Source organism: Hylobates moloch, unplaced genomic scaffold, assembly GCF_009828535.3.
Source record: "Hylobates moloch isolate HMO894 unplaced genomic scaffold, HMol_V3 SCAFFOLD_5, whole genome shotgun sequence".
Taxonomy (NCBI): Eukaryota; Metazoa; Chordata; class Mammalia; order Primates; family Hylobatidae; genus Hylobates; species Hylobates moloch.
The window spans coordinates 82,955,852-82,983,579 of NW_026652280.1; the positions used below are offsets into that span (position 1 = coordinate 82,955,852).

Genomic DNA, 27,728 nt, shown 5'->3' on the forward strand with positions numbered 1-27,728 from the left:
CAGGGCCTTCTCTGGCGAGGTGATGGACAAATCAGGTCATGGTTCTAGGATGGAAAGTCTGTCGCCCTGAATGGCCCGCTGAATGCCAACACCTCCTGGCAGGTTTACTCTCTGTGTGTGTTTTGTTTTTAGTTGTTCAGGCGGGAAAACCTGCAATTGTCTTTTTTTTTTTCAGACGGAGTCTCGCTCTGTCGCCCAGGCTGGAGCGCAGTGGCGCGATCTCGGCTCACTGCAAGCTCCGCCTCCCGGGTTCACGCCATTCTCCTGCCTCAGCCTCTCCGAATAGCTGGGACTACAGGCGCCCGCCACCACGCCCGGCTAATTTTTTGTATTTTTTAGTAGAGACGGCGTTTCACCGTGGTCTCGATCTCCTGACCTCGTGATCCGCCCGCCTCGGCCTCTCAAAGTGCTGGGATTAGAAGCGTGAGCCACCGCGCCCGGCCCTGCAATCGTCTTTAACTCCCCTCTTTCATAACCCCAACCCTTCCGAAAGCCTGTTGGCTGTACCTTTCAAATATGTCCCAAATCTGATCACTTTTCACTACTTCCACTGCTGCTGCCTGGCCCCAAGCCACTGGCATCTCTCCGTTGAATTGTTGTAAAAGCCTCCTTGCTAGTCCCCTGGGTCTGCTTCTGTCATGCCCTTTCACTCTGTTCTCAGCCCAGCAGCGAGTTAGATCATGTCACTCCGGCGGCAACTCATCCCACTCCCAGGGAAAACCACAATGGTAGCCCACCAGGCCTGGTTCCCGTCGCCACACACCTACCTCCTCACTCACTGTGCTCCAGGCTCATTGGCCCCTTGCTCTTAAAATGGGCCAGTTATGCTCCTCTGCCTGGGTTGCTCTTCCCCTAGATGTCTGCAGAGCTCATGCCTTCACCTCCTTCAAGTCTTTTTTTTTTCTTAGCCTCCCGAAGTGCTGCGATTATAGGTGTGAGTCACCATGCCCGGTCTCCTTCAAGTTTTTACTCAAGTGTCACCTTCTCAGTGAGGGCTTCATGAACCCCCTCAGTACTGTAGCTTGTCTTCCACCCTCTCACCCCTGTAATCCTGACCCCCCTTAGCCGGCTCTGTTTTTTTCTGATATCACTTAATACTGACTCTTTTGTTTGTTGTATGTCTTCCTCAAAATGAAAAGTAAGCTCCCCAAGGGCAGAGTTTGTTTTGTTTTGTTTTGTTTTGAGACAGAGTTTCTCTCTTGTTGCCCAAGCTGGAGTGCAGTGGCGTGATCTCGGCTCACTGCAACCTCCGCCTCCTGGTTTCAAGCGATTCTCTTGCCTCCGCCTCCCAAGTAGCTGGGACTACAGACAGATGCCCACCACCGTGCCTGGCTAAATTTTTGTGTGTTTTTTTTTAGTAGAGATGGGGGTTCCACCATGTTGGCCATGCTGGTCTCGAACTCCTGACCTCACATGATCCACCCACCTTGGCCTCCCAAAGTGCTGGGATTACAGGCGTGAGCCACTGCGCCTGGCAGGCAGAGATCTTTATTTTGTTCACCGATCTACCTAAAAGCCTAAAACAATGCCTTGCACATAGTAGGTGCTCAATAGGGATTTGCTGAATGAATGAATGAATGAATTTGCAGATTTAGAGAGGGGGTAAATGTGTGGCAATAATTCATCTTTGAGGAGAACTAGGAGGGTTCATGGATTTGAGTAGGTGAGATTTGAACTGGATCTTGAAGTGGTTCTGGAAGCTGAGGTGGATGACGGGCAATCATCTATCAGCTTGAACAAAGGCATGGAAGTGAGAGAGATTGGCAGCAGGGTGGGAGTTAGGGAGAAGTGTGATCAGTGATAGTTGGAGAGGTTATTGCAAGGTAATGTGAGGCCAGATTGAGCAAAGTTTTGAATGCAGGCTAAAGGCTTTTCGTACAGCCAGGACCAGCTACATAATTTGTGGGGCACAGTGCAAAATGGAAATGCATGGCCCCTTTGGTCAAAAATGTCAAGATAGTGGGCCGGGCACAGTGGCTCACACCTGTAATCCCAGCACTTTGGGAGGCCGAGGTAGGTGGATCGCTTGAGGTTGGGAGTTCGAGACCAGCCTGGCCAACATGGTGAAACCCTGTCTCTACTAAAAACACAAAAAATTAGCCGGGCGTGGTGGTGAGCACCTATAATCCCAGCTATTTGGGAGGCTGAGGCATGAGAATCACTTGAACCTGGGAGGTGGAGGTTGCAGTGAGCTGAGATTGCACCACTGCACTCCAGCCTGGGCGATACAGCGAGATTCACTCTTAAAAAAAAAATTTCAAGATGGTGACAGCAGAGCATTAACCCAAGCTCAGGGCCCTCCTGAGTACAGGGCTCTGTGTGACTGCATGGGTCATGGGCCCATGAAGCCAGCCCTGCCTATAACCGGTGAGGGAGCTGGTGATAGCTTTCTAGCAGAGCAGAGATGTTATTGGAGCTGGATTTTGGGAAGATTATTCTGACATGTCTGATGCAGTAGGTTGGAGGGAGTCTAGGCAGGGAGACAAGCTCAGCAGCCTTGTGGAAAGCTAGCAAGGAAGAGAAAGAATACATAGGGTAGGGGTTGGGGCTGAAGGTCAAAGGGCAGGGGTGAGGCAGGGGTTAGAGCTAGAGTGAGAAGCTTGGAGAAGATGGAGTCTATTTAGACGAGAGTGTGGACCAGGGAGAGACTGCTGGAACACCGACCACCAACTGCTTCCTCTCTCTTTTTCCCTGCTTTCCAGACCCTGGCATTAGAGGTGATACCAGGCACAGGAATCAGCAACGTGTCTCCTTTTGGCCACCAGAGGGCAGATGATTCTTAAGGATTGAATTTGGGTTGGGGGAGTGAAATGTCCTCTGTCCTTCTCTGTTTCCCTCACCTTCATGGGTGTGCGTGCCTTCACCACTTTCTTCCTCAACGGTTGGGTGCCTGAACAGAGCTGGCATGTGGCATGGGGAGCAGTGCTGGAGTCCCAGGGATTTACTAAGAGTGTAGTGATACCTGTTGCCTTAGGAAGTACTTTCATACCCCGGTAATTACATCTGCTCAGATGCCTATTTCTCTGATTGATAGGATGAATGAAGGCTAGCTCAAGATGCTGTAGCTGGGAGTTGGAGGTCAAGTAGCAGGGGTTCAGTCAGCAGTTTTCCCAATAACTCCTGGGGCCTCTCTGCTCCTGTACCTTTGGGAACCTGTTGCCTGAGTCTGGTTTCTGACTCCTGTGGGGCCTCTGCCTCCTGTCCACCTTAAGCCACTGATGGGCGGGTGTGGTTCCAATGTGTTCCAGGTACTATGGATGAGGACAGCTTGGCGCTGGGGAAATCAGCCCAGGATACTGCCTGTCCTTGGTAACACAGTGTAAGGGGAAGTGAGGAGTGGATTGCAGTTGCCATACAGACTTCCTCTTAGTCAAGGGCTCTCCGAAGCCGAGAAGGACCTCCGAGTTCATGAATCCAATGGCTTCACTTTACTGATGGGGAAAATGAGGCCCAGAGGAGGAAAGAAAATAAACTTTAAATGCCTTATCTTGCAGAGGCATTTTAAAAGGTAATTGGAATTCAGAAATGTCATTTCGAGTGTCAACGCAGGAGCAAAGGCATAGGAAAGAGGAGCCTAAACTCAGTGATGTTATGTGATTTTTCCAAGATCATGCAGCATTGGCACATGGCAGAGCTGGGGCTGAAATGCAGGGCCCTGGACGCTCCCGCATCCGGTCCAGAGGACGCTGCCCTGGGCCTGCCTGGGGCCTTGCCAAGCCCTGCGGACTAGATGCGGGAATGCACGGATGGATCCATAGAAGCCAAGATAGACGGTGGCAGACAGGCAATAGACTGATGCTGCATTTGACAGGTATATTGATAGGCTAGATGATAAAAACAAGATGGATTTTATGAGCTGACCGACAGATGGACAGAAATGCAGACAGGAAGCTGCTATAGAACCAGAGGATGCCAATCGCAGGGACGACTAACAATCTTGTTTTGTATTTAGTCAAATCACAAGCACAGACAGGTGACCCACGCTTCCTGTTCAAGGTTTGAAAATGCCCGAAAACTGACGGAAAGACACGAAACGAATCAGACTCCGAGAGCCACCCGGGGAAACGACCGGGTGCTCGGAGGGCCTCGGGTGTTGCCGGAAATGGCCGACGACCGCCCTCGGCAGGGCTGTGGGAGGGGGCGTGGCCGGCTCAGCACGCGGAGCAGCTTCGGGTATTTCCGGAAACTGCCGAAAGCCCTCTTGAAGTGGGCGGGGAAAGGCCGGTGGGCGTGGCTGGATGGCCGTGGACGGGGGCGGGGGGTAGGTACCCGGGGTCGCTTCGTGGATTTCCGTAAACAGAGCCGAAGCTTCGTCTTCGGAATCGAGGAGGTGCGCGCGTCCCCGGGGGTTACCTTCTTCGGCTGTTTCCGGAATTCACCCGTAGTCTGTGGCCGGGAGGAGAAGACGCGCCCCACCTCCCGTTTCTAGCCGCTTCGTATGTTTCCGGCTGCTGCCGGCGGAAAGAGCCGAGGGCCGGCGGTGGTGGCGGCCATGTTGGGAGCAGCAGGTCCGGCGGCGGCTGCCTGTGTGCCGGGCGCGGAGCAGTGCCGCTGAGGGCAGGGGAGGAGCGAGGCAGGCGGCCGGCTGCGGCGGCAGAGAGTAGGCGGAGCGGCGCGGCCCGGCCGAAAGTCGGCACAGCCCAGCCGGGGGTCGGGGGGGTGCGGTCTGGAGCCGCTCGGAGCCGGCGCGGCCTAGCCCGAGCGGCGCATCCCCGGGCTGGCGTGAGCGGCTGCCCGGCCTCCCCGCACCCCCGGCCGGGGCCCATGCGGCGGGTGCTCCTGCTGTGAGAAGCCCCGCCCGGCCGGGCTCCGCGCCTTCCCTTCCCTCCCTTCCTCCAAGCTTCTCGGTTCCCTCCCCCGAGATACCGGCGCCATGTCCAGCGCTCGGACCCCCCTACCCACGCTGAACGAGAGGGACACGGAGCAGGTAAGGAGCCCCGAGGGCTCCCCGAATTCTCTGGCTGGGCCCCTTGCACCTTGCGGAGCCTCCTCCCTCTTCTGCTCTCCTCCTGCCCCTGCTGCCATCCTGCAAGCCTCGGCTGCCCTGTCATCCGGCTCCCAGCTCCGGCTCCGCACATCCCGCTTCCGAGTCCTGACCTGGGACCCACCTCGTCCTGACTCCAAGCTGCACACTTGTCTTTCTGCCAACCCCCTCTCCCCTCACCGCCCTCCTGCGCTCTTCCGTGTCACCTCCCCAGCTTCCCTTTCTCTTCCCTTTTTCTCTCAGGGGCCTTTCTGGTCTTCCTCCACCCACGCTTAAAGCAGCCACCCTCCCGCTCCTCGAATAGCAGCACCCCGCGATTTGCCATAGATCGTTGTCCACCTCTCCCTTCGTCTCTCCTGCCTCGCTTCCCCTCCTCCCGCACCGGTTCTGCCAGTCTCTGGGTTATCACCCTCAGGGTCCTTGCCCTGGACTGCGCTCTGGATCCCTGGCCCCTTGCAGTTCCCCCAGCTTTTTCTACCCTGCTTCTTCGTTTTCCAAATTGTGCTCTCCCTCTTGCTTGCAACCCACCAGCTCCACCCTCATCACCTTTCCAAATCCTTCGCCTACTCTTTGCTCATCACTTTCCCTTCTTTGCTCCAGGAGCTCCCTGGATCCTGGCGCTGGCATTTGTCGCTTCCGTGTTTCCCCACAGCTGTCATGCGCGTAGTTTTCCCACAGGTTGCGTTTGGGGTTCCAATCATCACTCCCTTCAGAGTCTTTGGATCCCTCTTGTTCTCTTCCCCTCGGGTTTGGCTTTTAGGTCCCTGGGCTTCGTGTTTCTCTCTGTGAGTGTTCTACAAGCCTTCTACTGGGCTCTTCCTTCCAACCGAGAGACACTTGGCCCCACCGTATTAACACAACCTGTTGCTCAGTCCTTTCCCAGACCTCGCTGCATCACAGTTTTTGCCTTTCTGTCTTCGTACGCTGGAACACAAACCATGATGACTTTCTGTGTCTTCACTCCCGTGCCTGGCACTTAGAGTATTTTCTTTCTCGCTTGTTGCCTTCCTGTTCTCCACCCTCACCCCATCTTCCTTACTGTGCTTTTTAATCAGCGTTGCCTTTCATCTCCACATTAGTCTTCTGCCTTCTTCATGTCCTGTGTATCCCCCCACCATGCTTGGATCCATTCTGTTCCTATTGGCTAAGTCTCTGTAATTCCCAGGAAGTCCAGGTGTTTTGCATGCTAGTTTCTTGGGCTACACCTCAGTCTCACAACTCTACACGGTCCCCCTCATCCTGGCAATCACTGCTATGGTTTGTCACCCAAGTCTTAGCCTTTCTGTGTCATCTCACTTTTGATCTCAGAGACGTCCACTTTCCGCCGCTCCCCTTTCTTTCACCGTCTCTAGTCTCCTTTGCTGACTGCTCTGTGCAGAGTCCCCTGCCTGTCATACCTTTCTTGGTGGAGAACTTTACTAGGCCAAAAAAACTTGACTTGAAAAAGAAGTGCTTCCGCCCCGGAGCTGCTGTGCTTTTTGCCTTCTTTCCCCTCCTTCCATCCTTTATGTTTCCTTCTTACTCCCTTCTTTCTTTGTAGCCCGGTAGAGCAATTGTTGTATTCTCTTGCATGTGAACATTCTTCTTTGAAAAATCTTATCTCCTTTCTTTTACTGTGTTTTTCAATTTTGTTACACCCTGGCCCTCTGTCACCTGGGCAGTTAGGAACTCAAGAGAAGTTCTAGGCAGAGTTTTTCTCTGCAGCGTTGACCCTTTTATTACTTGTGCATTATTTGCTTCTGGGGGTGAAATAGGGGTTGAGAGGGAGGGATGGTTGATTTCCATTTCATCACTGGGTTTGGCAGCTGGTTCTGCATGGGACAGGGGTCTTTGGAGACAGAGGAGCATGTTCTGTGTCTCGCAGTCTTTCTCTCCCTTGCCTAGCGGCTGTTTATCTCTCTTTACTGGGAATTGCTTTCTCTGGGCCCTCTTGAGGTTGCTTATTCCACCCTTTTTCCTCTCACAACCTTTGTTTTAGCAGGTAAACCCTGCTTAACCAGAGAACTTTCCCAGACTGTTGATCGTGAGCTGGTAGGAGGAGGCCAGGTGACTGACTGGCACCCTCCGGCATTTGGGGAGTGGTGATGGAGTGCCTACTCTCTCAGTGAGGCTGGTGGGGGGCATTGTGCTCAGCAGAGCAGAGTAACAGACTGCCTCAGTGTGGTTTCTTTGTGCTGCTTCTACATGTAAATGTATTATTGCCATGGTATTTTTCCTGTGATGTGTGTTGATTTCCTTTCTTCCTTACATGCCTAGCATACTGCTGAGCATATAGTAGGAATTCCACCGTAGTGTGCATCCACTGATTCCATGATAGCAGCAATCAGTGACCATTTGGGAATGTAAGTAAGCTCTTTGCTCTTTGATAACTTTGCCCAGAGCAGTAGCTGCATACATTGTCATCCTGTTACGATTATTAATTCCCCATCCTATTTCTACTCTTTATGGACTTAGATTCTCCTTAGCCCTTTCATACCTTCTACTGTTGTTCTCAGGGTAGCCAGTCACCGTATCGACTTAATATTAAGTCTCATTCCAGTAAAAGCAGGGACTTTGGAAAACCTTGGATGCACCTATTCCAGACAGATTCCTGTATTTTTTTTTTTTTTTTTTTTTGAGATAGAGTCTCGTTCTGTCGCCAGGCTGGAGTGCAGTGGCACAATCTTGGCTCACTGCAATCTCTGCCTCCTGGGTTCAAGCGATTCCCCTGCCTCAGCCTCCTAAGTAGCTGGGACTACAGGCACACACCACTACACCCGGCTAATTTTTTGGATTTTAGTAGAGACAGGGTTTCACCATGTTGGCCAGGATGGTCTCAATCTCTTGACCTCGTGATCCAGCCTCCCAGTGTGCTGGGATTACAGGCGTGAGCCACTGCGCCGGGCCTGATTCCTGTATTCTTTAAAACAGGAAAAAAGACAAGCAGCAGCTCCTCAGGTCACAAGGCCAGGTATATCAAACACTGGCCTCCGAGAATAGATCATGCCACCAAGTGAAAGAAACCTCTTCTTGGTCCTGTTGTGATTTTAGCTAAAGTAGTCATGGAAGCTTGGTCATTACTATAGTCCTAATGTTATTTTTTAAAAAATGGGGATTTAGTTGGGCTGATTTCCTCCCCTAAAGGTCCTCTGTCACCTTATTTAAATTTAAATTATTTAAACTGGTTTTACCAGAAAATAGGTAAACAGACACCACTGGTTGTCTCCAGTCTCTTTTCTTGCTCTTCCTCTCCCTCTTCTTTAAAAATGTGCCTGATGAGAACCTGTTTCCAGGAGCCCTTTGATCACTCTGAAACACACAGACACTGAAAATGTTGAAGCATAAAAATAAACCTTGCATTACAGGGAGATTGCCTGTTTGCTGTCGACTTCGCTTATAACAGTGAAAGTAGGAGATTAAAAAAAAAAAAAAAAGTTAAGCCCTGTCTTTAAGATGGTTTTTGTGACACCTGATTCCAGATGTGCTTTTTCACAGCCATAGACTTCTTGCTTTTGCAGAAGGAGGGTTCTAATCTGGGGCTGGTAGTTTGGGGGATTCTTAGTCTGTGAGCTGAGCTTTCTGTTCACTTCTTTTCCAAATGGCTCTGCTGGCCTGCAGCTTGGCAGTTTTGAAAGCCATCAGGAAGATGACTGTTTTTCTTCCAGCCAGCAGCAGCAGTCACAGGCAAGCCTGGAGAAAGGTCCAGCTTCCAGAGTTCACCTGCTAGAGTTTTCCATAACACCTGGGGGAGAGGCTACTCCATCTGGTACCTGCCCCACCTCTGGGCCTCAGAAATTATGAGAGGGGGATTGAGAGAAAACTCGCCCCACTTCTGCTGCAGTGGGAAGGGAGGGGGCTGCTGTCAGGCTTCTAGGCAGTGAGTGGCATTGTTTATTCTCTCAGTTCTAGGAAGGGGAGTTTAGAAGTACTGGTGAAGAAAACAGTTACAAGATCCTATAAAGAACAGCTGAACTACTCCAAACACTCTTCATTGGACCCCCATTGTTGACTCTGGATAAAAATATATATATATAAATCTTTTTTTTTTTTTTTTTTTTTTGACACAGAGTCTTGCTCTGTCGCCCAGGCTGGAGTGCAGTGATGTGATCTCGGCTCACTGTAACCTCCGCCTCCTGGGTCAAGCGATTCTCCTGCCTCAGCCTCCTGGAGTAGCTGGGACTACAGGTGCCCACCACCATGCCTGGCTAATTTTTGTATTTTTAGTAGAGACAGGGTTTTGCCATGTTGGCCAAGCTAGTCTCGATCTCCTGACCTCAGGTGATCTGCTGGATAAATATATTTTTTTGTTTTTGGTGTCACTTAGGTAGATTGGATCAGCTAGCTAGCATCTCACTCCACACTGAGCTGTGCAGCAGTGTGCCCTGGTGCTAATTCTCACTCTGTCCTTTGATTCTGGCCAGGGGCTCCTTGGTGGTGCTGCCTTCTGGTCAGGAATGTGGGTGAATGTCAGACCAAATAGTGTCACTTTCGGCTTGGCCCTAGAGATCAGGAAGGAAGTGTTGTTAGATCAAGGGCTTTGGGAGTCCTTGGAGTTCGTAACCTTTGAACCTGAAAAGTAACTGTACCTAGTAAATTATAATAATTTTTCTCTGGTCAGGCACCATGGCTCATGCCTGTAATCCTAGCACTTTGGGAAGCCAAGGCAGGAGGATTGCTTGAGGCCAGGAGTTCAAGACCATCAATAAAGTGAGACTCCATCTCTACAAAAAATTTTTTTTTAATTTAGCTGGGCATGGTGGCACATGCCTGTGGTTGCAGCTACACAAAAGGCTGAGGCAAGAGGGTGGCTGGAGCTGGGGAGGTCGAGAGTGCATTGAGCTGTGTTTGTGCCACTGCACTTCAGCCTGGGTGACAGAGCAAGACACTATCTCAGAAAAAAAAAAATTACTTTTCTCCAATTTATGGACTTCAGGAAGTAGCTAAACAGATGGATGTAAGACAGTTGTCGAAACTCGGCCTGCTGCAGATTCCAATAAAGTTTGCACAGGGATAACTGAATCTTTCAGACCAACCAAAGTTTGGGCTGGAGATTTTTCTCAGCATAAATGTCCTAAGCAGAGTTGGTGCCTATGAGGTAGGAAGGGATTGAGACTTTGCTTGCCTAAGAGATTTGCAGGGTTTGAGCTCTTGGGAGTCAGAACTTCTCAGACTAGATTGTTTCCCCTTTGGACGGAACAACCCAATTCTCAGTGGGCATTTGATCAGGACTAACCCAGGCCTTCATGAACTCTTTCCTATTGAGCACTTAGCCACCTGGCTGGCATTTCTCTTCTCCCAGGAGCTTCCATGAGGTTCCTACGTATGTATTATGTCGACTTGAATGAATATTTTATGTCTAGAGTGCAGCCAAGCCTCAGACTTTGTGGCCCATTATCGACAAATGGGGTAGGGGGTGGGTACCACCTTTGGCCCCATGATAGCTTCTCTGCTAAATGGACTCCCCCCAGCAGCACTTTGAAGCCCATTAATGGATTGGAATGAAGTAACCTCAGCAGATGGAAAGGGTGAGGAGGGTGGTCATCTTCCTTTCCTGAGACTGCCTGATGAGGCTTTCCTGCAGTAACCAGGACCAGCCCCTATTCCCTCTGCTTGGTTAAGCTGTGGACTGGAGCTACTAGGCCTCTGCTTTGAGAAAAAGTATAGAAAGGATTTGATTCTCTTTTAGCCATGGTGGGGCCGCCAGTTTCCCCACTTTCCCATCAAAGCAAAAATTGAGATGGATGTGGAAAGGGTGGGTGGAGTTTAAACCTGGCCCTTCGTCCTTCAGTGGAAGTTCAGCAAAATGACAAACCAGATAGGTGGCTAAATTTCCTTCTCTTGACGGGAGATTCCAGTATTTGTACGTTTTGCGCTTGAAGCTTGGATTCTCCAGGCCTCCTCCCAGCCTTCATCAAATATGAGTGAGTCACTGAAGTGTTATCTATGCATTTTCTCCCTTCTGTCTCTGTAAAGGGAAGAGTAAGCCTTTACAAACCTGTGGGGGAGGAAGTCACCCTCTTCCCACTGCTGGAGAGCCAGGCTATCCCCAGGTTAACCCTGAGAGTGCTAACTCCTGAGCAGAATGTTACTGCCCCCTGCCCCCTTCCTTTTTGATATAGGCCATTAAAGGTCATTGCTCATCTTTTTTTTTTTGAGACAATCTTGTTCTGTCACCCAGGCTGGAGTGCAGTGGCAGGATCTCAGCTCACTGCAACCTCCACCTACTAGGTTCAAGCAATTGTCATGCCTCAGCCTTCCAAATAACCAGGATTACAGGTGCGCACCTCCACGCCTGGCCACTTTTTGTATTTTTAGTAGAGATAGGGTTTCACCATGTTGGCCAGCCTGGTCTTGAACTCCTGGACTCAAGTGATCCGCCTGCCGTGGCCTCTCAAAGTACTGGGATCACAGGAGCCACCGCACCTGGCATCGTTGCCCATCTTTTAGACTGAGACGGTGCAAACAGCTGATTCTAAAACAGCACCCAGAGAGAATCTGACCTCTTGATTTCCAGTTGTGTCTCAGAGGAGGAGGCATCCCAGTTCCTCCTCTTGCCCTCTAGACATCTCCTCCTCTGATAAGTATAAATAGGCTAGATCCCTTTATCTTCATGTCTGTTTTTGTCTGGAATGTTTCAAGTTTCTCAAGGTAGGCGTGGTGGCTCATATCTGTAATCCCAGCACTTCGGGAGGCCAAGGCAGGAGGATCACTTGAGCCCAGGGTTTCAAGACTAGCCTGAGCAACATAGTGAGAGACTTCATTTCTACAAAAAAAAAATTTTTTTTTGTTTTTGAGATGGAGTCTTGCTCTGTCGCCCAGGCTGGAGTACAGTGGTGCAATCTCAGCTCACTGCAACCTCTGCCTCCCAGATTCAAGTGATTCTCCTGTCTCAGCCTCTTGAATAGCTGAGATTACAGGCGTACACCACTGTACCCCACTAATTTTTGTATTTTTAGTAGAGACGGGGTTTCACCGTGTTGGTCAGGCTGGTCTTGAACTCATGACCTCGTGATCTGCCTCAGCCTCCCAAAGTGCTAGGATTATAGGCATGAGTCACCCTGCCTGGCCAAAAAAAAATTTTTTTTTTTTTTTTTGAGACAGAGTCTCGCTCTGTCGCCCAGGCTGGAGTGCAGTGGTGCGATCTCGGCTCACTGCAAGCTCCGCCTCCTGGATTCACGCCATTCTCTTGCCTCAGCCTCCCAAGTAGCTGGAACTACAGGCGCCCACCACCACACCTGGCTAATTTTTTTGTATTTTTAGTAGAGACGGGTTTCACCGTGTTAGCCAGGATGGTCTCGATCTTCTGACCTCATGATCCACCCACCTTGGCCTCCCAAAGTGCTGGGATTATAGGCGTGAGCCACCACGCCCAGCCCAAAAATATTTTTAAAAAGTTACCTGGGTGTGGTAGCACATGCCTATATCCCACCTACTCAGAAGGCTGAGATGTGAGGATCACTTGAGCCTGGGAAGTTGAGGCTGCAGTGAGCTGTGATCATGCCACTGCATTCCAGCCTGGGCAACAGAGTGAGACCCCATCTCAAGATAAATAAGGTTTGTCAGTCCCTGTGGGGGTTCTTTCCACAGATGTCTGTCTTTGGGTTGGCACTTATGTCCCCCTACTTGCAGTTATTCCTTACATTTCTCGTTAGAAAATGGCAAAAAGGGCAAAAGTAAATTCATTTCCTTTTTACACCAAATCATTAATTTTAGGCTTATAAAACTAAACAAACAGAAGATTTGGTAGGAGAGGAGGGGAGATGGACACTGATACTGGTAGCTAGGTGATCCTGAGGGACAACTGGTGCCTGGCAGAAAGAGAGGAGGGCTGTGTTCAGTGACTGGCTTCCAGCCACCTTTTTGGCCTTTTTCTTTTTAACATGAGGAAGGCGGAGCAGACCAGGGGCTTCTCTGTAGAACCAGTCAAGCTGGTTTTGGGCAGCCTCGGCCTATTTTCTTGTGTGCTCTTTGGGAAGTTGGCAATACAAAGGTCTGCCTCCTTTGGGGCTGTTTTTGTTGAGGTGGAAGTTTGGAAGACATCTATCTGTCAACACCCCCCTTCTCCCCAAACACTGAATGGGTCTCTGAGCTGGTCCTTCACTCCAGGGGAAGAGGCTTTCTCTCCACCCTATGCTGAACCTGAAGACAGCTTTGCTTTTTACACCTTTCACTGAAAGCTCTAAAACATTAACTCCTTTTTTGGGCCCCCTTCCCAGTTCACAACTTGGTGAAAGGCCCTCAGCCTGGCCAGGAGGAAGGGACTGGGTCTGCCTTTGGCTCCTCATTTATGGGTCTGGAAGGGGAGCAGGACTCCTTACTGCTATGATCTGGCTGCTAAATTCAGTGACATCCCAGGCCTTTTTTGGTCCACGCAATGGGACTGTCTGTCCAGGCCTGCTGGGAAAGAAAAGAGAGAAAAAATAGTTTTTGGTCTGCGGCAGCTTACAGGGACCTCAGCCATGGGAAACAACCTGTAGGAACGGTGGGAGCTACCGGTCACCACGTGTGCCGACACTTCCTGCAATAGCAGTAGGGAGTCTTTCTCAGGGAGCAAGGCCCAGCCAGGTAGGATTATTTCCCAGTCTCCCAGCTAAGCAGGAAATGCCAAAATATGAACGTTTAGTAATTAGTGAGTGTAACTACCTGCAGACAGAGCGCCAGCCTAGACCTTGTCCTTGGGGGCTGGTTACCCCTGTTGATACTACAGTGAGCTACTCATTGCTTCTGATTACCATTTCAACACGAGTTTTGCTTTGGTTTCTGATATCCCATGTGCAGCTCCCTTTTTTCTCCACCTTCTTTTTGTTGTGTCTTTTTGTTTTTTTTTGTTTTTTTGAGACGGAGTCTTGCTCTGTCGCCCAGGCTGGAGTACAGTGGCACAGTCTCAGCTCACTGCAACCTCTGCTTCCCAGGTTCAAGCAATTCTGCCTTAGCCTCCCAAGTAGCTGGTACTACAGGCATGCACCACCACACCTGGCTAATTTTTTTTTTTTTTTCTTGAGACAGGGTCTCGCTCTGTCACCCCGGCTGGAGTGCAGTGGCGTGATCTCGGCTCATTGCAAGCTCCGCCTCCCGGGTTCATGCCATTCTCCTGCCTCAGCCTCCCAAGTAGCTGGGACTACAGGCGCCCGTCACCACACCCAGCTAATTTTTTGTACTTTTTTTTTTTAAAGTAGAGACGAGGTTTCACTGTGTTAGCCAGGATGGTCTCAATCTCCTGACCTCATGATCCACCCACCTTGGCCTCCCAGAGTGCTGGGATTATAGGCGTGAGCCACCATGCATTTTTAGTAGAGATGGGATTTCGCCATGTTGGCCAGGATGGTCTCGATCTCCTGACCTCGTGCTCCGCCCGCCTCGGCCTCCCAAAGTGCTGAGGTTGCAGGCGTGAGCCACCGCTCCTGACCTTGTTGTTGTTTTTAAGAGACAGAGTCTCACCCTGTCACCCAGGCTAGTATGCAGTGGTGTGATCATAGCTCACTGCGGCCTCACATAGCTCCTAGGCTCAAGTGATTCTCCCACCTTAGCTTCAGAGTACTGGGACTACAGGTCACACCTGGCCCCCTCCACCTTCTGGACTTTTCACTCACTCCATCACTCCCTACTTCTCCGCCACAGAAGACTGTCATTGGCTATCTTTGCATGTAGTATTGAAGCCACTTGGAGATTGTTGCTTTGTCTTTTTGCCCATGAAAGTTTGAATTACTGGTTCTCCAGTCACAGGAAGTGGGGCTCCGTAGGCCAGCACCATCTCACATAGTGTACTGATTATGTTGAGCTTATGGCACAGCTGAGAGGAGACTCCAAACACTTTTTGAACACTTTTTGACTTCCGATAGTGGTTCCACTATGGTTAAGAGCAGGTTTGGTGGGCCGGGTGCAGTGGCTCATGCCTGTAATCCCAGCACTTTGGAAGGCCAAGGCAGGCGGATCACCTGAGGTCAGAGTTCGAGACCAGCCTGACCAACATGGTAAGACCCTATCTCAACTGGAAATACAAAAATTAGCCTGGCGTGGTGTTGTACACCTATAGTCCCAGCTACTCGGAAGGCTGAGGCACAAGAATCACTTAAATCTGGGAGGTGGAGGTTGCAGTGAACAGAGATCATGCCACTGCACTCCAGCCTGGACAACAAAGCGAGACTTTGTCTCAAACAAACAATAAGAGCAGGTTTTGTGGCTAGATTTCCTGTATTGGAATCCTGGATCATCCTCTCCTGTGATCTTAGGTTCCCTCTGTGTCTGTTTGCTCATCTGTAAAATGGGAGAAGAATAGTACCTATCTTATAGGTATAGCTCTTATGAGTATTAAAAGAGTTAATGAATAGAAAGCATTTAGAATAGCGCCTGGCACAGCAAAATGATCATTGTCATTATTGTTCCAGTTGAACAACACAGTGAATTTTATCTGAGCACCACACAACTCTAGGTCAGTATAAGGGGTGATGTTTGGGATTTCTCTGTAATCAGTTGAAAAAATCTTGTTCTGGCATCTTCAAGTCACTGGGGTCCTATAGGTGCTTTTTCTAACATTTCTGTTTGTTTGTTTGTTTGAGATGGAGTCTTGCTCTTGTTACCCAGGCTGGAGTGCAGTAGCACCATCTTGGCTCACTGCAACCTCCGCCTCCCAGGTTCAAGCGATTCTCCTGCCCCAGCCTCCTGAGTAGCTGCGATTACAGGCACCCGCCACCATGCCCGGCTAATTTTTTTTTTTTTTTTGTATTTTTAGTAGAGACGGGGTTTCACCATGTTGGCCAGGCTAGTCTTGAACTCCTGATCTCATGATCTGCCCGCCTCGGCCTCCCAAAGTGCTGGGATTACAGGCGTGAGCCACTGCACCCTCCCTAGTTTGCTTTTTTACCAATCACCTATCTGAAAAAAAATGGAACGCTACTGGAGAGATTCATATACTTCTGAGAACACTTTTAGATCATTTTTTATAAGGCATCAATATTAGGTAGTTTTCTTGATTAAAGAAAAAAAAAACACCACCCACTGCCTGCCTGTATTTCTGTGTTGCAGATGATGGCGGTGGATGTGCAGCCTCATCCATGGCTAGAAGGCCAAATCCAAAGTCACCAGAGCTTGAGTTTTTTGAGAGTTGAGATCTGTGTGTCAAAGGGGAAGCCCTAGGGTTCTACTCTGCAGCACCAAGAGCAGGGATTCATACCATCATGTTCCTTTCTTTTTTCTTTTCTCTTTTTTCTTTCTTGCTTTCTTTTTTTTCTCATGGGTTCTCACTGTGTTGCCCAGGCTGGTCTTGAATATCTGGCCTCAAGTGATCCTCCCGCATTGGCCTCCTGAAGTGCTGGGATTACACACTCAGCCATGTTCCTTTCTTCAAGTACGGTATTGACCCTTTGGCCACAGGAGAAAGCACCCAATTTTTCTTAAAGACCATGTGGGAACTCAGCAGCCCATAACTGTAGGTTCCTTTTTCCCTTGTAGAGTGGCCTTCAAGGGCAGGTTCTTGTTATCTCCCTTTCAGAGACCCGAAGGGACACAGGCATTTCTGCTCCTGGGAATTTGCGGACTTTGAATCTTGAGCTCAGATTTTGGTCTCTGTTGGTTGCTTGTTTATCTTCATCTCTTGTCATTTCTGGAGCCTGCATGCCTTCTCAGAGCAGCAGGTAAGTTGCTTAGTTTTTTCACATTGCAGCTGTAGCTGGGGGAAGGTAACAGTGTCCCCTCAGAACTCATGGAGATGCCAGGCATAGTGACTCACACCTGTAATCCCAATACTTTGGGAGGCTGAGGCAGGAGGGTCACTTGAGGCTGGAGGATTGCTTGAGGCCAGCCTGGGCAACATGGTGAGAGCTCATCTCTAAAAAATTTTTTTAAAAAGAACTCATCAGGGACTATTTCTTTCATTGTATTTTCCTCTTCCTTTTGCCCCCTCTGCTGACTTGTTTCACTTTCTTTTTTTCTGTTTGGTTTCTTTGAACTCCCTTTCTTCATTATCGTGTCCTCGTTCCAGTCCATCTTAGGTTTTTCATTTCCTTGTTCCACTCTCCCCAACCTGTTTCTGTGCCTGTTTATGGCATGGCTCAGGATATGAATTTTGATCTCCTTCTGAGATCTCCTTCAGGTATAGAATCCCAGACCACCTGGTCCTTTTTTTCTCTCATTCCTCTGATTTCTGTACATTTAAGGATTCACTGCTTTAGAAAACATTTTTTTTTCTTGTTTCTGGAGCCACTTCTCTCAGTAAAGCCAGGCTTGGCAACTTATTAGGGACAGCATTCTGGTTTCCCTGGTGACAGGGTTTAAGCTGATTCTAGGCTGTTTCCTCTAACCCATCGGGAATGCCGTAAGTATAGACCCTGTCTTGGGAGAGATCTGGAGAGGTACTTGAGAATTTTGGACACTGTAATATTGAATTCGGTTCTAAGTGTGATCTGGAGACCCTCAGACTCTTTCAGGTGATACACGAAGTCTGTTCGTCCTAACATTAACACAGTGTTGCCTTTTTCACTCTCATTCCCTCACCAGTATACAGTGGCATTTTCCAGAGGCTAAATGATGGGTGGTGACGTCGCATTCTTCTGGCTAATGAAATATGTAATTCTGTATTCTTGTGTTTTCTATAATTTTTAAGGTAGTACTTTAAAAATATGGAAGTTTTCATTGATGGACTCAGTTTGTTCTTAGAACTTCTGTGCTCTTACTAGCTTTCTTCAGTTATAACTGCTATCATCTTTTTGTACACTTCATTACTGTCTAATAAATCCTTATTTTGAAATCCCAACATTTTCCTGGAACCTTTGAGAAAATATAAGAAATAAGTACTAATTGTAAAACTTGCTTGTAAGCTTGTAAAAACTTTTGGGAAAACTCCTAATTTTAAAAATTTTATTGACAACTTATTTTAGCACCTTATTCTAAAATAGAAAAAAATTTATAATATTTCTCTTATATGTAAGGGTGGATTGTTGGCTTAAAAAAGGCAGATTAGAAGACTTGCTTTTTCAACCCATAGCTGCAACTTGTATGTTGAAAAATACTGAAGTGGACATACCAACAAGTATAAAGGAGGACTCTAAAGAAACTGGGCAGAACTGTAAATAAGAACTAAAAAAAAAAAGAAGAAAAGAAATGAAAGTATAATGAAAGCTACCTTCTCAGTTTCATAAATGTTCACAATGTACCTTACTGTGTCTTATGCGACAGAACATTTTCATGTAGTATTATGGTACCGGTTAAGTTGTGGCATTCTTTCAAGATCATTTAGAGTTTAAAGAAAAAGGAGTTGCATATCTTATGCGTACGTACTATGAGCTCTTTAAAAGCCAAAATTTCTTCCAGCTTTTAAACTAGAAATAAAAAAGTCACTGAAGCCTCTGTCTAACAGGATAAGTTGCCACATTGCTTTGGCTGGAAAAGCCCACACAGAAACTGAGAGACGAATGAAGTCTTGAACAGCTGACATTCCTGAATGCCCACTGGATGAAAAGTCAGTAAAATTCAAGGCAGTGCCGCTTTAAATGTTACCAGGATTCATTAAATTAAAGATTTAGCCAGGTGTGGTGGCTCATGCCTTTAATCCCAGCACTTTGGAAGACCAAGGCAGGTGGATCACCTGAGGTCAGAAGTTCGAGACCAGCCTGGCCAACATGTTGAAACCCTGTCTATACTAAAAATAGAAAAGTTAGCCGGGTGTGGTGGCACATGCCTGTAATCCCAGCTACTTGGGAGGCTGAGGCAGGAGAATCGTTTGAACCCAGGAGATGGAGGTTGCAGTGAGCCGAGATCGTGCCATTGTACTCCAGCCTGGGCAACAAGAGCGAAATTGCATCTCAAAAAAAAAAAAAAAAAAAAAAAAGATGTAGCTGCACACATGAAGACCAAGTTAATATCTTATTTACAGAATTTTACTTTCACCTTACAAATGAGCAAATCTATAGATGTGGCTCGACTTGCTGTATCAGCACCAACTGCTCATCAAAGAATAATTTATGTGAATGCTCAGCAGCAGATACAAATGGTGATAAATATTCAAAGGGTTGAATAACTTCCTGAATCTCATGATTTATCCTGGAACAACTTTATTTCCATTTGCACCCTTGGTGCAGAAGCAGTGGTGGAGAAAACTGCTGGTGCCGTAACATGGATCAAGGAAGTGGCACTAAACTCTACCAGTGGTCATTGTCATGGTCTTCTTTCCCACCACAAACTTGTGGTTGAAAAATAAAAGCCATTTTTACTTGAGAATATCTTGAATGAAGGATTAAAGACTATCATTTTTATTTATTTACTTATTTATTTTTATTTATTTATTTATTTTTGAAACAGAGTGTCACTCTGTCTCCTACACTGGAGTGCAGTGGCGTGATCTGTGCTCACTGCAACCTCCGCCTCCTGGGTTCAAGTGATTCTCCTGCCTCAGCCTCCCAAGTAGCTGGGATTACAGGCACCCACCACCACGCCCGGCTAATTTTTGTATTTTTAGCAGAGACAGGGTTTTGCCACATTGGCCAGGCTGGTCTGGAATTCCTGACCTCAGGTGATCCACCTGCCTCGGCCTCCCATGAGCCACCATGCCTGGCCAAGACTATTAATTTGTGTGTGTGTGTGTGTGTGTGTGTGTGTGTGTGTGTGTGTGTGTGAGACAAGGCCTCACTGTATCACTTAGGCTGGAGTGCAGTGGTGCGACCTCAGCCCACTGCAACCTCTGCCTCCCAGGTTCAAGTGATTTTCCCACCTCAGCCTCCCCAGTAGCTGGTACTACAGGTCCGCACCACCACGCCTGGCTAGTTTTTCTATTTGTTTTTGTTTTTTTTTTTTTGTTTTTGGTAGAGACAGGGTTTTACTATGTTTGCCAGGCTGGTCTCAAAACTCCTGACCTCAAGTGATCTGCCTGCCTCAGCCTCCCACAGTGCTGGGATTACAGGTGTGAGCCACCATGCCCAGTCTTTTATTTTATCAACCCTTTAATAAAGGTCTCTTTAGGCCAGGCGTGGTGACTCACGCCTGTAATCCTAATATTTTCGGAGGCCAAGGCGAGTGGATCACCTGAGGTAAGGAGTTTGAGACCAGCCTGGCCAACATGGTGAAACCTTGTCTCTACTAAAAATACAAAAATTAGCCGGGTGTGGTGGTGGGTGCTTGTAATGTCAGCTACTCGGGAGGCTGAGGCAGGAGAATTGCAGTGAGCCGAGATCGTACCATTGCACTCTAGCCTGGGCCAGCAACAGCGAGACACCATCTCAAAAAAAAAAAGAAAGGTATTCCAAGTGAGGAAATACAAAGTATTCATGAAGCATTGCTGCTGTATGCCAAACTTGAGGAAAGTACGTGTGTTGGAGCTGAACCAGTTGCAGGGATCATAATTTTTTCTTGAAAGAACAACTGATGGACAAACTAGAGTTGTTCTATGGACATTTTATGAAAATGAACAAAGTGAGCCTGTCATTGTTGCCATTGATAAAATTCAAGTTTTCAAGTGAAAATTAGAATTTTGGAAAACTTGTGTCTGCTAAAACTTTTCCGAGATTGGTAGTAAAATTAATGAGTATGATTTTTTGACATTGTGTGAAATGTCAGTATTTGGAAATTCTGCACAGTTCAGTGAAGAAATATTTTCCAGATTGCTAGTGGGTGAAAGAGCCGTTCAAAGTGCAGGATGAGGCCGGGCATGGTGGCTCACACCTGTAATGTCAGCACTTTGGGAAGCTGAGGAGGGAGGATCGCTGGAGGTCAGAAGTTCAAGACCAGCCTGTGCAACATGGCAAGACCTCATCATCTCTGCTAAAATTTTTTAAAAATTAGCTAAGCGTGGTGATATGCACCTGTAGTCCTAGCCACTCAGGAGGCTGAGGCGAGAAGATCTCTTGAGCCCACGAGGTCAAGGCTGTAGTAAGTTGTGATTGTGCCACTGTACCCCAGCCTGGGCAACAGAGTGGGACCTTATTTCAAAAAAAAAAAAAAAACAAAACAAAGTGCAGGATGACTAATGGATTTTAACGTAAAACTATATGAAATGTTCATTGATAAAATTTCAGGTTCTACATTGCAACTAGCCTTTAAAAACTACCACTTGTTGAATTTTGGTGTAGTATCAAAGAAGAAAATCCTCAGTATCTGAAAGGCTATTGAACTCTATTTTTCAACTACATGTCTCTGTGAAGTGAGATTTTCTTCATATGTTTCAATCAAAACAACTTATGAAAACACATTGAATGTGGAAGCAGAGAGAAGTCAGCTGTCTTTCATTAAGCAAGACATTAAAGAGATGTGCAAGAATGTAAAGCACTGCTACTTTTGTGAAATTTCATTTTGTTTTGGAAAATACAGGTTTTTTATTTTAAAAAGATTATTAGTATAAACATGTGGGTTTATGATCTTGAATGGATTAATAAATATTTTTTAAAATTAGTTTCAATTTCTAATAAGATAGCTGTGTAGTCCTCAATAACTTTTTAAGCACATAAAGGGTTCTTGAGACCAAAGGTGAGAAAACCACTGTAGCAGACAAAACATGGGGCCTTTGTCTTGATCGGTTGGTTGGTTACTTGCTATGACTTCATAAGGAGCTCTTGTTTTGCTGGTTCCCAGCCCCAGTATAATCCCTGCCTGGGCCTCAAAGAGGCATTCAGTACTTTGGTTTGCAGTCCTTCTGGTTCCAGAAGCTAGTTCTCTCTGATGTGAGGGACTTTGACCAAAGATAACTGATTTCCTCCTTCTGATACATATTCCACTGGCCCTGTGGGTTTTGTTGTTTTTTTGTTTTTTTAAATATGTGGCTTGTTTATTCTTTTTCTCCCCTTTTTTCTTTATTTCTCAATTTTTTTTCTCATTTTCCCTTTTCATTTCTTTATTGTTTGTTTATTTATTTTGAAGCAGAGTCTTACTCTGTCGCCCAGGCTGGCGTGCAGTGGCGTGATCTCAGCTCACTGCATCCTTGACCTCTCCAGGCTCAGTTGATCCTCCCACCTCCGCCTCCCAAGTAGCTGAGATTACAGGTGTGCACTACCACACCCGGCTAATTTTTGTATATTTAGTAGAGACAGTGTTTTGCCATGTTGGCCAGGCTGGTCTGGAACTCTTGGCCTAAGTGATCCGCCAACCTCGGCCTCCCAAAGAGCTAGGATTACAGGTATGAGCCACTGCAACCTGTCTTGTTTTTTATTTTTCTCATTTTTTTCCATTTTTAAATTTTTCAGGTTTTTTTTTTTTTTTTTTTTTTTGAGACGGAGTCTCTCTCGCTCTGTCGTCCAGGCTGGAGTGCAGTGGTGCGATCTCGGCTCACTGCAAGCTCCGCCTCCTGGGTTCACGCTATTCTCCTTCCTCAGCCTCCTGAGTAGCTGGGACTACAGGCGCCTGCCACCATGCTCGGCTAATTTTTTGTATTTTTAGTAGAGATGGGGTTTCACCGTGTTAGCCAGGATGGTCGCGATCTCCTGACCTCATGATCCGCCCGCCTCGGCCTCCCAAAGTTTTGGGATTGCAGGCATAAGCCACCGCGCCTGGCCTAAATTTTTCAGTTTTTATACTCATCTCTTTTTTGTTTGTTTTGTTTCTTTAATTTGTTAGTATTTGTTGTTTTTTGAGACAGAGTCTCACTTTATCACCCAGGGTAGAGTGTGGTGGCACGATCTCGGCTCACTGCAACCTCTGCCTCCCAGGTTCAAGCAGTTCTCCTGCCTCTGCCTTCCCAGTAGCTGGGATTATAGGCACTTGCCACCGTGCCTGCCTGATTTTTGCATTTTAATAGAGACAGGGTTTCTCCATGTTGGTCAGGCTGGTCTCGAACTCCTTACCTCAGGTGATCTGCCTGCCTTGGCCTCCCAAAGTGCTGGGATTACAGGCATGAGCCACCGCCGCCCCGGGCCTGTTTTTTGGTCAGCTGTTGTGTTTTGATTGCATTATAAGATTAGAACATCAGATAGACTTCCCTTGGTATATATTTAGTTGTGGTTTGGAAAATAAGTTTTTTATTAAAAATAAGCCGTTTATGTTTACATGTAATGAGTTTACCTATGTTCTGTTAAATGAATTGATACATATTTAAATTTTTCCTCATTTGAATTTCTAATATAGTAAATATTGATAGATAAAATTCATATAAACCAAAGCTTCTGGGTGTTGTTATTTTTCAAAATGCAAAGAGTCCTGAAACCAAAAACTGTAAGAATCATGGTTGTAGACAAAACTTGGTTTGGTTCTCCATGACTTTGGTTGATACATTTTTTTAATTTTTTATTTTTTGAGACAGGTTCTCACTCTGTCACCTGGGTTAGAGTGGAATGGCATGATCTCAGCTCATTGCAGTCTCAACCTCCCAGGCTCAAGCAATCCTCTCATCTCAGCCTCCCAGAGTGCTGGGATTATAGGCATGAGCCATTGTGCCTGGCTATGTTATTATCATCATTGTTATTATTGTTTTGTTTTGTTTTTTGAGATGGAGTTTTGCTTTGTCACCCAGGCTGGAGTGCAGTGGCACCATCTCAGCTCACTACAACCTCTGCCTCCTAGGATCAAGCGATTCTTGTGCCTCAGCCTCCCAAGTAGCTGGGATTACAGGTGCACACCACCACACTTGGCTCATTTTTGTATTTTTAATAGAGACAGGGTTTTGCCATGTTGGCTAGGCTCCTGGCTTCAATTGATCTGCCTGCCTCGGCCTCCCAAAGTGCTAGGATTACAGGCATGAGCCACTGCGCCTGGCCCTGTAATATAATTTTACATGAGTTAATAGTGTAACATTTTCTCGGTTGTAATTTTTTTTTTTTTTGAGACAGTGTCTCACTCTGTCACCCAGGCTGGAGTGCAATGGCGCGATCTCCGCTCACTGCAACCTCCCAGGTTCAAGCGATTCTCCTGCCTCGGCCTTTTGAGTAGCTGGGATTACAGGCATGCGCCACCACGCCTGGCTAATTTTTGTACTTTTAGTAGAGATAGGGTTTTCACCATGTTGTTCAGGCTGGTCTTGAACTCCTGACCTCGTAATCCGCCTGCCTCTGCCTCCTGAAGTGCTGGGATTACAGGCCTGAGCCACTGTGCCTGGCCAGTTTTAATTTTAATACAATAAATATCAGTAGCTATCACCCACATGAAGAAAGCCATTTGACGTCATCAGTAAGAGTAAAGGGATTCCAGACAGTGTGAGAACTCTTTTGTAAACAGAGATAGGACTGATAATCCCTGTCCTCGATTGGTTGATTACTTGCTATGACCTCATAATGAGCCTCTGTTTTGCAATTTCTGGGGCCCTGGCTGGGCCTCAGGAAGGCACTTGCTGTCTTGGTTTTCAGTTGTTCTAGCTGAGGAAGCTGGTTCTCAGTGACCTGATGGACCCTGGCCAAAGTTGGCTCATTTCCTCCTTTGAATACATAGCATTACTTTGTGTTTTTTTATTCCATTAAAAAGATCATTTGGCTTACTTGGATTTTATTATGACAGTAGGTTTGTGGTTTTTTTTTTTTTTTTATGTTGGCTATTGGTCAATTCCAAATTTGAAAACTGCAAAGCTTACACAGCTTCTATCCTTGAAGAACCTTGGTGCCTACAATAGCTGAGGGCTGGTAGGCTGCAGTCACTAAGGCCAGACACTCAATAGTCTATTCCCTGGGTGGCTTGAGACCTGACATACTTTGTTTCTTTTCCTTTTGTACTTGACTCTTTTAAACCCGTTTCTTTCTTTTCTTTTTTTTCTTCTCTTTTTTTTTGTTTTTTTTCCCCAAGAGGGAGTCCTGCTCTATTATGCAGGCTGGAGTGCAGTGGCACGATCTCGGCCCACTGCAACCTCCGCCTCCCGGGTTCAAGCAGTTCTCCTGCCTCAGCCTCCTGAGTAGCTGGGATTGCAGGTGCCCGCCACTATACCCAGTTAATTTTTGTACTTTTAGTAGAGAAAGGGTTTCACCATGTTGGCCATGCTGGTCTTGAACTCGTGATCCACCCGCCTTGGCCTCCCAAAGTACTAGGATTACAGGTGCAAGCCACCATGCCCGGGTTAACCCCTATTTCTTTTTTTTTTTTTTTTGAGACAGAGTCCCACTCTGTTGCCCAGGCTGGAGTGCAGTGGCAACCTCCACCTCCCAGGTTCAAGCAAATCTCCTGCCTCAGCCTCCCAAGTAGCTGGAACTATAGGTGCATGCCACCATGCCCGGCTTATTTTTGTATTTTTAGCAGAGACAGGATTTTGCCATGATGGCCAGGCCGGTCTTGAACTCTTGACCTGGTGATCCACCTGCTGCGGCCTCCCAAAGTACTGGGATTACAGTCATAAGCCACCACATCTGGCCTCTAACCCTTGTTTCTTAATGAAACATACCTATAAACCCCACTCTTATGTAGGTATACTTTATTTTTCCTGTAAGAGGTAGGTTTATTTGGAGTGTTTGTAGCAGGGTGTGAACTTTGTATTTCCTTGTTAAGTCCTTAAGTGACAGGGAAAATTGTAGTAGTATATAATCTCTAAACTACCCTGTAATTCTCAACCTTGTTCTTTTGCATATACTCATTCTCCAATTTCCATAGCACCTCTAACTTTTAACAGCTTCCCTAAGTCCTACAAATAACAGACCTTGGGCCTCCTCTGATAGTCACTTTGACCAACTTTAAGCAAATCTTTTAAAACTCATGCCAGCTGGGTGCAGTGGCTCACTCCTGTAATCCCAGCACTTTGGGAGGCCGAGATGGGCGGATCACGAGGTCAGGAAATCGAGACCATCCTGGCCAACATGGTGAAACCCCGTCTCTACTAAAAATACAAAAATTAGCTGGGTATGGTGGCGCGTGCCTGTAGTTCCAGCTGCTCAGGAGGCTGAGGCAGGAGAATCACTTGAACCCAGGAGGCGGTGGTTGCAGTGAGCGGAGATCACGCCACTGCACTCCAGCCTCGGTGACCGAGTGAGACTCCATCTCAATGAAAAAAAAAAAAAACAACAACAAAAACTCATGTCATTTGCTCAGAATCACATCTCATTGGAATCATTTTTTTAAAACTGTTCAATCAAGTGCTCAACATATCAATTCGTGTCTACATACAGGATCATAGCTCCATTTCCCATCACTCAGCAAGTCCCATAATCTGCTTTTTCCACAAAGCATATTTCTTTTCAGATTTACATGTGGCATGCATTTCAGTTCCAGAATTGAACTTAATGTGCTATTTTCTCTCTTCGGCTACTGGTCTATGTGGAAGATAAAGAATTTTAATTTTGGGTTGGGCGCTGTGGCTCATGCCGGTAATCCCAGCACTTAGGGAGGCTAAGGCGGGTGAATCACGAGGTCAGGAGTTCAAGACCAGCCTGGCCAAGGCTGGCTGCTAAAAATATAAAAAACCTACCCAGGCGTGGTGGTGGGCGTTTGTAATCCCAGCTACTCTGGAGGCTGAGGCAGAGAATTGCTTGTCCCTGGGAGGCGGAGGTTGCAGTGAGCCGAGATCGCACCACTGCACTCCTGTCTGGGCGACAGAGCGGGACTCCATCTCAAAAAAAAAAAAAAAGAATTTTAATTTCAAATATTTGTTTATTAGTTAAGGCAACAGCTTAGTAATGGCACCTCCTGGATGGCCCTCTAAGCACATTAATCTGGTCCAAGTCATTGGGAAACTCAGCCTTAAAGGGAATGGACTGAGTGGTTGAAGAGTAGCCAGGGTCTCCTCATTTTTGCATGGTTTGCCTCTGAGGCTGTGTATCTTTAGCTGTAGACAGAATAGCTAACATTTATTGAGCCCTTACTCTGTCGCAAGCACTTGTTTAGCTGTTTTACATTCATTAACTCATTTACTCTTTTTTTTTTTTTTTTTTTTTTTTTTTTTTGAGACAGAGTCTCGCTCTTGTTGCCCAGGCTAGAGTGCAACAGCACAACCTTGGCTCACTGCAACCTCCACCTCCCGGGTTCAAGCAATTCTCTTGCCTCAGCCTCCCAAGTAGCTGGGATTATAAGTATCTGCCACCATGCCCAGCTAATTTTTTTTTTTTTGAGACGGTGTTTCGCTCTTGTTGCTCAGGCTAGAGTGCAGTGGCACAATCTTGGCTCACTGCAATCTCCGCCTCCTGGGTTCAAGCGATTCTCCTGCCTCTGCCTCCCGAGTAGCTGGGATTACAGGTATCTGCCACCACGCCCGGCTAATTTTTTGTATTTCTAGTAGAGATGCGGTTTTAACATGTTGGCCGGGCTGGTCTCAAACTCCTGACATCAGGTGATCCACCCATCTCAGCCTCCTAAAGTGCTGGGATTACAGGCATGAGCCACCATGCCTGGCTTCATTTACTCTTTGTAAGTTAGTAGATCTTACTATTTTACAGGTGAGGAAATAGAGGCCCAGAAATGCTGAATAACTTGTTTAAGGCTACAAACCCAGGTGGTCCAGAGTATGTCATTGTCAGAACCAGCTTTTCTTGGTTGTGAAGAATCCTTTGTCCCTGGCTTCAGTTGTGTCCAGGCAGTAGAAGATAGTTTCCTTAGGATTAGCTCCCAGTCAGTGTGAGGCAGATGTCTCGCAGGTGGAATTTAGAGTCACAAATGGCCTCCTCTGCCTCCAGTTGTTTCTTTTGTCCTTGGTGGCCATTGGTAAATGTGGCTGAAATGGTGTGGATGGAGTGGGAACAGCTTTCTGGGCTTACCTCCCTACTATTGAGGGCTCTATGCAAGAGCTATGGGAGACCTTTTTAAGAAACCCTCTTTAACCCCAGCTTCTGATTCACATCTTTATCTTTTCCCATCTTCCGGAATTTCAAGAACCCCTTTAGAAAAACCAAAGCCCCGAGTCCTAAAATTAATAACCAACAATTAAGTACCTTAAAGTATAGGACATGAT

General features: G+C 47.1%; 1 protein-coding gene across 5 annotated transcripts in view; it reads left to right on the top strand.

Annotated features, from left to right (window-relative positions):
* Positions 1–4,363: 4,363 nt before the first annotated feature.
* MARK2 (microtubule affinity regulating kinase 2) overlaps positions 4,364–27,728 on the top strand; it is a 71,698-nt gene continuing 48,333 nt past the window's right edge. The window contains exon 1 of one of the 5 annotated variants that reach the window (XM_032153183.2): positions 4,364–4,927. In XM_032153183.2, coding sequence (XP_032009074.1) covers positions 4,874–4,927 — 54 coding nt within the window. In that variant the 5' untranslated portion in view covers positions 4,364–4,873. Of the gene's footprint in view, positions 4,928–20,785; positions 22,059–27,728 lie in introns of those variants that run through there. The other 4 variants (XM_032153174.2, XM_032153184.2, XM_032153182.2 and 1 more) reach the window with 4 other exon arrangements.